General features: G+C 37.7%; 1 protein-coding gene across 1 annotated transcript in view; it reads right to left on the bottom strand.

Moving 5' to 3' along the window:
* Positions 1–9,306, bottom strand: part of LOC107550031 (metastasis-associated protein MTA3-like) — a 42,835-nt gene that overhangs the window by 21,793 nt on the left and 11,736 nt on the right. The window contains exons 4-6 of the mRNA XM_016231243.1: positions 6,425–6,551; positions 2,459–2,522; positions 2,240–2,357 (exon numbers count right to left, since the gene is read on the bottom strand). Coding sequence (XP_016086729.1) covers positions 2,240–2,357; positions 2,459–2,522; positions 6,425–6,551 — 309 coding nt within the window. The remainder of the gene's footprint in view (positions 1–2,239; positions 2,358–2,458; positions 2,523–6,424; positions 6,552–9,306) is intronic.

Below are 9,306 nucleotides of genomic sequence, written 5' to 3'. Positions count from 1 at the left end.
TTTTTTTTTCCAAATAATGTCAAGGTAACACTCATTTTACTTTGAAAACGCACACATTGAAAATGACATGAACATGACAGTGGGCAAATGGATAAAGTGCAGCATAGTTTGAAATCATGAGTTTAAAGTTTGTCGATCGTGGGCCTCCAGTGCAGCTGAACTCTCCTTCTGCCAGCATTCAATTGGCACAGACCAAACGTCACACAGAGAACACGCGATCATGCAGGATACAAATGCATACTTTATAAGCTCTCACAGCTGGATCCAACTAAGTCTGCAAGGTTTGTGAAATTAAATGTTTATTAGACATTCAAAGATCTGTTTAAATGATATAAATGCATATTTGCTGAATGCTGACGGTAAACGAGAAAGTATTATGTTATCCTTTGTTATTACTAATAATATAAAAGCAATCATTATAATACTTTTTGTATACCTTCTAATTCCTCCTTTTAACAATCTATCTGATTAGACAGACTTCTGTCCCTATTTAAAAAAACTGTTAAGCTCAGGTGCTGCCGTTCTCAGCGCTGTCAAAATAAGAGTCGTTCCTCAAACACATTGGCCGATGTTTGAAAAATGTCAAATATCGGCCGATATATCGGCCTTGGCATTATATCGGTCATCCACTAGATGTAATGTAACAAAGTAATAATACTTTGTTACAGTACTTAAGTATTTTTTTGGGAGAATCTGTACTGTGAGTTTTTATATTTCTGCCAACTTTCACTTTTACTCCACTACATTTCCTAATGCTAGATTGCAAGAAAGCAGGTTTGACGAATCAGAGGTCTGGTGCTTGCAAGTTAGACTCCTAAAAAAACAAGTGCTCCCACAGTCGAGGATGATTTCATTTTCCACTCAAATCGAGGCACAATAAAATCTGCTGCGATAATATAGTAAGTGTTGTTGTAACGAAAATTTGATATGGAGTTATAGCGTCTGGACCAATCAAACACACAATATATATTTTGTTAGCTATATTTAACAAATACTCTGTAACAATCTTTATGCCGGCTTGTGATGGAACCACTCGTTTCCGTCATCTTACCTATATGTAATCCTTCCATGTTTAGTATCTATGAATTAGTCTTTTGATGATCTAAACGAGAGTGTATATTATATGTTGGCATATAGGCAATATATTAGTGTCTTGAGAATCTTTAGTAATTTCGATTCAAGTTCCATATGCAAATTACCATGCTTCCACACAAAGGGTCATAAACTCCCCAGTATTTCCAAACTCCCACTAAGTTACGATTAATTATTCATATTTCCCCGTGAGCTGATTCGCTAGAGAGTATATCACAAAAAATACACACAGAGAGTGCACTCGTATATTATCGCATATCGTAAACAGACTTCAACTTCTACCAAAGTCATTTGACCGGTGAGATAGCTGTACTTTTACTTAACTGTGGCTTTCAGGTACTTCATCTACAACTGGTGGGAAATGAATCTCTTGTTTACATTGTATCTGCATTTGGTTGTTTATGAGGAGAGTATCAGTGAGATTCTACAAATCAGTCACTGAGCGTGTGCTTAAAAAAACCATGCATTTTTAGCAAATTTCTTCATCACCAGTGACTAATCTAAATTGGCCACTGCATTCATATGCTCAACAAAAATGTGAGATTGGTTATAATGCTCAACTCCAAAAAAATTAAGTTTCCGACCCCGTCTCAGAAAACCTTTTTAAATGGACTGCATAGGACTTTTCAAATTTGCTCCACCAGCCAAGTAAACCCAACTCTGACTTATTGACTTGTACTCGCACCGAACACTCTAGTTTGTACTTCATCTACAACTGGTGGGAAATTAATCTCTTGTTTACATTGTATCTACATTTGGTTGTTTATGAGGAGAGTATCAGTGAGATTCTACAAATCAGTCACTGAGCGTGTGCTTAAAAAAAACCATGCATTTTTAGCAAATTTCTTCATCACCAGTGACTAATCTAAATTGGCCACTGCATTCATATGCTCAACAAAAATGTGAGATTGGTTATAATGCTCAACTCCAAAAAAATTAAGTTTCCGACCCCGTCTCAGAAAACCTTTTTAAATGGACTGCATAGGACTTTTCAAATTTGCTCCACCAGCCAAGTAAACCCAACTCTGACTTATTGACTTGTACTCGCACCGAACACTCTAGTTTGAGCTTTGTCATTGTGACAAAAACAGTAGAGCTAAATATTCATATTCATTCATGACACCCATAGTAAATAAAATACACTAACCTTCCTGTAGCATTTCAGGGACATCAGCCTGAAAGCGTGGACCAACACGAATCTCCCCCTTGTCGGCCAATAGCGTCTTCTGTGTGGGGTCGTACACCAATGAATAAAAAAATGTGTCCTGAGAAAGAGAGAGTGAATGCAGCAAACAAAAATGTACTTAAATTAGACATCTATTCAATTTAAGATTCAAAACAGCATTTAAAGTAAAAACTTGTATACCTCTTTCTCCAGGTAGGAGAGCACAGCTTCTGTCTCGTTCAGGAGGGCAACACTGCACTTCCCCCTATTTCCACGACCCCAAAAGAAAAAAAGATAATAAATGATTAAGCACGCAGCCCCATGTGTTATGTTCTGCATCCAGCTGTCTCCACAGATCCTCTAATCCACAGCACAGTAAAACGGGGGAGGAAGGGGGAGACACTAGGTGCAAGATTACAGAAGAACGTGTGAGTGTGTGATGGTGACATGAGCAAAGATGAAAAGGTGAGAAAAGAGCAGATGGGTGAGAGGACTATAATAAAATTCAGGAAATTAAAGGAGAAAGGGCACAGACAGGAAACAGATAAGAGACAGACACAGACAATGAGAAAGCGCCGAACAAAAACATTATAGAGCTATTGAAGAGTGGAAAACTGATGCTAATCACTCTGTGCTCCTCCGAATGAGCATTTAACTATGAACACTGCCACGTCTACATCCAACCTGCACTCTTTGGGAAGCGACTTTGAAACTGAAGCTTGCCAAGATACTAATTTAAAGGTGCAGTGCCACCAAACAGCACAAACAACTGTGTGAAAGTAAACAGACTAGCTTTATTACACTTTTATTTGAGCAGAATATCTCAGTAGAATTCATGTTTACTGATGTTTTCAGCTCATCAGCACTTTTTCCATAATGTAGATAGAGTGTGCACATGGTTGCTGGGTTGGGAAGCTTTAGTAAACCACTAGGCAGAAAATGTATTGAATTTATGAAAAATTGGGATTTTGATTAGGGGATTTAAACTCTTGAAATCTGGCAATCACAACCATGAAAGCATGTGGAGGTTAGTAAGATAATGCAAATGCCAAATGTAAACTAAACATTTTCAGGATAAATAGTCAGCGGGCAAATTTTGGAAATTATTATGTTTAGTAAATTGAGAGAAGCAAAAAATGTGATCATGATTAAAATATGATTCATTGTGCAGTGTTTTTGTCCATACAAGTCAAGGGTTTTCAGTGGTTTTGTGTTCCACAAGAGAAAACAAGTTATACAGGTTTGCTAAAAACATAAGGGTGAGTAAATGACATTTGCATTGTGCGAACTATTGCTTTAAGTAATTAAAATATATTAGCCACACTATCAGATAATAAAATGTAATTAACTACACTGAATGACAATATCTTTTTAAATTACAAGCCTAATTATCAGACATATTTGGTAAATTTAGTATTTATCACACTAAATACTTTGCAAAATGCAGTGCATCAACTGTCAAACATTTAAATAATTTAATTTAAATGAACTTTCTGAATGATTGACAAACAAATCAGACATCCCCGTGCTCTAATAGGACATTTTAGGGAAGTGGTTCTCATCCAGCGGGTTTCATATAATTTCCAGGGGGGCCCCAATAAGTCCTAATTAAAAAAAAATATATATATATATTATATATATATATATATATATATATGAAAAACTTGTTGCATCTTTCCCAAAAAGACTCATGGCTGTATTAGATCAAAAGGGTGCTTCTACTAAATACTGAGCAAAGGGTCTGAATACTTAGGACCATGTGATATTTCAGTTTTTCTTTTTTAATAAATCTGCAAAAATGTCAACAATTCTGTGTTTTTCTGTCAATATGGGGTGCTGTGTGTACATTAATGAGGGAAAAAAAACTAACTTAAATGATTTTAGCAAATGGCTGCAATATAACAAAGAGTGAAAAATTTAAGGGGGTCTGAATACTTTCCGTACCCACTGTATATATATATATAAAGTTTATGTTTATTTATTTAGAAGGCACCAATAAACTGCTTCTTCTTGGACAAAGTAGCTCATCACTGAAAAGGTTACTGTATTTTGAAAACAACCGAGCTATTTAAAACCTCATTTGTGATTGGTTGGAAAACAATAGAGTCCAGCCTAAGAGACAATATTTTAACATTAAAAAATGACCATTGACGAATATAATATCAGTTACTCAAATTCAGCCGGTGCATAAATCACAATTAAGACTAGGGTTGGGAATCGAAAATCGATTCCGATTCCAGAATCAGATACTTGTCAAATTAAAATTTTGATTCTGCCTATCGATTCCTATGGGCTTTTTTTTTTTCTTCATCTGTGAGGACCAGGACCTTGCTCGCTAATCTAAAGCTGCGTTCACACTAGCAGCGATTTTGTCGCTGCATGTCGCCAGAGGCTGGCGATGAGGTTGCTAGTGGGTGTTCTCACTATTGGTTGCCTTGACAGCGAATCAGGTTTCTTGCCGCTAAATACAAAAAGTTTGGAGGCAAAAGACTAAATATAATATAAAGACAAAGTCGCTGCTAGTGTGAACGCAGCTTTAGCGCTCCAAGTTTGGCTACATTTGCGATCAGACGCCAAAAAAACCTAAGTATAATTTCTGTGATAGCTAAACATGTTGCAAGAGAGGTGTCAAGACAAAGTCGCTGCTAGTGTGAACGCAGCTTTAGCACTCCAAGTTTGGCTACATTTGCGATCAGACGCCAAAAAAAAGCTAAGTATAATTTCTGTGATAGCTAAACATGTTGCAAGAGAGGTGTCACCACCAACATGACAAATCACTTTAATAGGTGATCGTTAAAGTTTGCGAACACGATTCAAACACCAACATGATTCTATTCCTAAATTACAATGATTCGTCTGTTTCATTCCTCAACCTTTGACGTGTGCGATCAATGTTGTGATCACTTGTTGGATTGTCCGTGCAGAGTACGATCACACCAGTCAGTGTGATTTGAACGTTTAAATTTGTGTTCGCACTGCCATTGACCTAAAGAGAGCAGCTGTCTGTAATGAATGAAACCGCTTCAGTCTTTTCAGCCACACAGTATCACCATTTCTGTGTTACAAACATTCAAATCACAGAAGTACTGGGATAAAAGTTTATAGTTCAGATATAAACTCTGATGTGTACGGTAGCGATTAAAATGAAGTAAATCACCTTTTGAAAGTAATTTGACACTTCAAATGAAGATTTGTCAATTACATTGTTATGCCAGTAGGTGGGCGAAAAGGGGCTGTTAAAATGTATTTGTCTTTGAATCATACAAGAGATTTGTTCAAGAACACGGATTCATCCAGCAATGAAACAAGTACATATTGTGGGAGTCATTGATTCATTTATTCATAAATTACATGTGATTTTGTTTAGTTGTCTAATGTTTTTTCTACAGAATCATGAGAACCACAATTTCCATTGGGGGGAAAAAAAGGGAGGAAAAAACGCGATTTATCCAGAATTATGCAGTTCTATTTTGCACACAAACAACTCTTAAAGAGTCTTGTTTTTATGTAGCCTGTTGATTTTTGTTCATGATAATTGATAAATTGATAAAAATTCAAACGATACCCAACCCTAATTAAGACTGACTCATTTGTATGCAGAATTTAAGTTGGCACATGAATTTTTCTTCTTTATTGGGAGACAGCTAAAAAAATGAATAAAATTGAACTCCATCTTGACGCGTCCAGTTCCACACAAAATACATTATCCCCTGTAAAGGCCAGCTAGCCTCCTACAATGACTGCTCAATATTTATGGATCACAGAAGCCAAAAGAAAAAAATGAAACAAAGAAAGAAAAAAGGGAGTGACATTTCCTTTATTTGGAGGCCAATATCAATTTCAGTGAGCACAGCAAGCCTCTCCAAACCTCGGCACCACCACTAATGTTTCTCATAGGAGGCTTCCCTTTGATTAGAACCACTGCCACCCGGCTCCAGGCTGCTAATGCATTTATCACCTGAATCACAGCGGGTGCTACAAAAGCCCTGGGGTGCCACCGGCCAGCTAAAGAATGGATGCAGAACTGTGACTCAAAGGCTGGGGTTGTGCTGTGCTATATGGGCGCTGTTATCTTACCTTAACTGCCCTCTGAAAATGTGAACTGAGGATTAAATGGCACGTTTCGGTCTATCAGATACTTAGAAACATATGGATGTGTGGGTTTACCTGATGTGTGTGGCGGGGAGGGATTCGTACTGGCGGGAAAGGAAAAGTTCTCTGTGGCGGAGTTGATGTTTCTGTTTTTCACTGAGTTCGGGCTCTGAGGGGCTTTCCTTCTCTTCATCCAGGTCCTCTGTATGCAGGGAATTAATAATTTGTCAAAGGCATGGACACACATACAGTATATAAATGAGAAAAACACGCATTTATTTTACAGACAGTTTGCATTAGTGGCCACATTAAAAGAGGAAACCAACCAAATCAGCCAAATGCAAATACTTTTTGCATACACAAAGCAGATGTTAAAGATGACAACCTTCGTTCTTATTGTCATTAGGGATGCTCCGATCAGGATTTTTGCAGCCGATACCGAGTACCGATTTCTTGTCATGGTGATCGGCCAATACCGATCCCGATTCTGATGCTTCAAGCTTTAGGGGGAGGTCACATTAGACTTTGAACGTCCAAAATGTTTTTCAGACGCCGCTGCGAATATGGGCGAGAGCAGGATATGACATCACGCACCAAGGTTTCCCCTCAGTTATCACAACATGGATTCCGATGTGCTTGTACTGTGTCTTTTGCGACGCCGTCGTAAGCGTCTGTCCCGCCGATTTTGATCGGTTGCTGCGTATGGTCGCTCCGTGACCATATTTTGCTTAAGTGTTATCTGACATAATTAAGAAATTTTTTTTCTGACACAGTTTAACTCTGAGATCTTGTCATTTTATTACCATTTCTTTTTTACCTAACGTTATAGTGAATAAACTGTATTAATGAATGAAATGTTCAAGGTGTCTGAATAAATTTTGGTTTGACTGTACATACATATGTACAGTCCTGTTTTTTTAATTTTTTGCATATTTGTCACACTTAAAAGATTCAGATCATCAAACAAATTTTAATATTACACAAAGATAACATGAGTAAATATAAACTGCAGTTTTGAAATTATGATTTCATTTATTAAGGGAAAAAAGCTGTCCAAACCTACCTGGCACTACGTGAAAAAGTAATTGCCCCCTAAATCTAATAACTGGTTGTGCCACCCTTTGCAGCAACAACTGCAATCAAGCATTTGCGATAAATGGCAATGAGTCTTTCACAGGAATTTTGGCCCACTCTTCTTTGCAGAATTGTTTTCATTCAGCCACATTGGAGGGTTTTTGAGCATGAATGGAATGTTTAAGGTCATGCCACAGCATCTCAATCGGATTGAAGTCTAGACTTTGACTTGGCCACTCCAAAACCTTAATTTTGTTTTTCTTGAGCCATTCAAGTGGCCACATTAAAAGAGGAAACCAACCAAATCAGCCAAATGCAAATACTTTTTGCATACACAAAGCAGATGTTAAAGATGGCAACCTTCGTTCTTATTGACATTAGGGATGCTCCGATCAGGATTTTTGCAGCCGATACCGAGTACCGATTTCTTGTCATGGTGATCGGCCAATACCGATCCCGATTCTGATGCTTCAAGCTTTAGGGGGAGGTCACATTAGACTTTGAACGTCCAAAATGTTTTTCAGACGCCGCTGCGAATAGGGGCGAGAGCAGGATATGACATCACGCACCAAGTTTTCCCCTCAGTTATCACAACATGGATTCCGATGTGCTTGTACTGTGTCTTTTGCGACGCCGTCGTAAGCGTCTGTCCCGCCGATTTTGATCGGTTGCTGCGTATGGTCGCTCCGTGACCATATTTTGCTTAAGTGTTATCTGACATAATTAAGAAATTTTTTTTCTGACACAGTTTAACTCTGAGATCTTGTCATTTTATTACCATTTCTTTTTTACCTAACGTTATAGTGAATAAACTGTATTAATGAATGAAATGTTCAAGGTGTCTGAATAAATTTTGGTTTGACTGTACATACATATGTACAGTCCTGTTTTTTTAATTTTTTGCATATTTGTCACACTTAAAAGATTCAGATCATCAAACAAATTTTAATATTACACAAAGATAACGAATAAATTTTGGTTTGACTGTACATACATATGTACAGTCCTGTTTTTTAAAATTTTTTGCATATTTGTCACACTTAGATTCAGATCATCAAACAAATTTTAATATTACACAAAGATAACCTGAGTAAATATAAACTGCAGTTTTGAAATTATGATTTCATTTATTAAGGGAAAAAAGCTGTCCAAACCTACCTGGCACTACGTGAAAAAGTAATTGCCCCCTAAATCTAATAACTGGTTGTGCCACCCTTTGCAGCAACAACTGCAATCAAGCATTTGCGATAAATGGCAATGAGTCTTTCACAGGAATTTTGGCCCACTCTTCTTTGCAGAATTGTTTTCATTCAGCCACATTGGAGGGTTTTTGAGCATGAATGGAATGTTTAAGGTCATGCCACAGCATCTCAATCGGATTGAAGTCTAGACTTTGACTTGGCCACTCCAAAACCTTAATTTTGTTTTTCTTGAGCCATTCAAAAGTGGACTTGCTGATGTGTTTTGGATCATTGTCCTGCTGCATGAACCAAGTGCACTTGAGCTTGAGGTCACAAACTGACGGCCGGACATTCTCCTTTAGGATTTTCTGATAGAGAGCAGAATTCATGGTTCCATCAGTTATGGTAAGTCATCCAGGTCCTGAAGCTGCAAAGCAGCCCCAGACCATCACACTACCACCACCATGTTTGACTGTTGGTATGATGTTCTTTTTATGAAATGCTGTGTTGGTTTTACGCCAGATGTAATGGGACACACGCCTTCCAAAAAGTTCTACTTTTGTCTGATCAGTCCACAGAATATTTGCCCAAAAGTCTTGGGGATAAACAAGATATATTTTGGCAAATGTGAGACAAGCCTTTGTGTTCTTTTTGGTCAACAATGGCTTTTGCCTTGGAACTCTCCCATGGAATGCCGTTTTC

Source organism: Sinocyclocheilus grahami, unplaced genomic scaffold, assembly GCF_001515645.1.
Source record: "Sinocyclocheilus grahami isolate Dianchi unplaced genomic scaffold, SAMN03320097.WGS_v1.1 scaffold386.1, whole genome shotgun sequence".
NCBI lineage: Eukaryota > Metazoa > Chordata > Actinopteri > Cypriniformes > Cyprinidae > Sinocyclocheilus > Sinocyclocheilus grahami.
The sequence above is the reverse complement of the archived record's forward strand: the minus strand, read 5'-3'. Positions and strand labels throughout refer to the sequence as shown.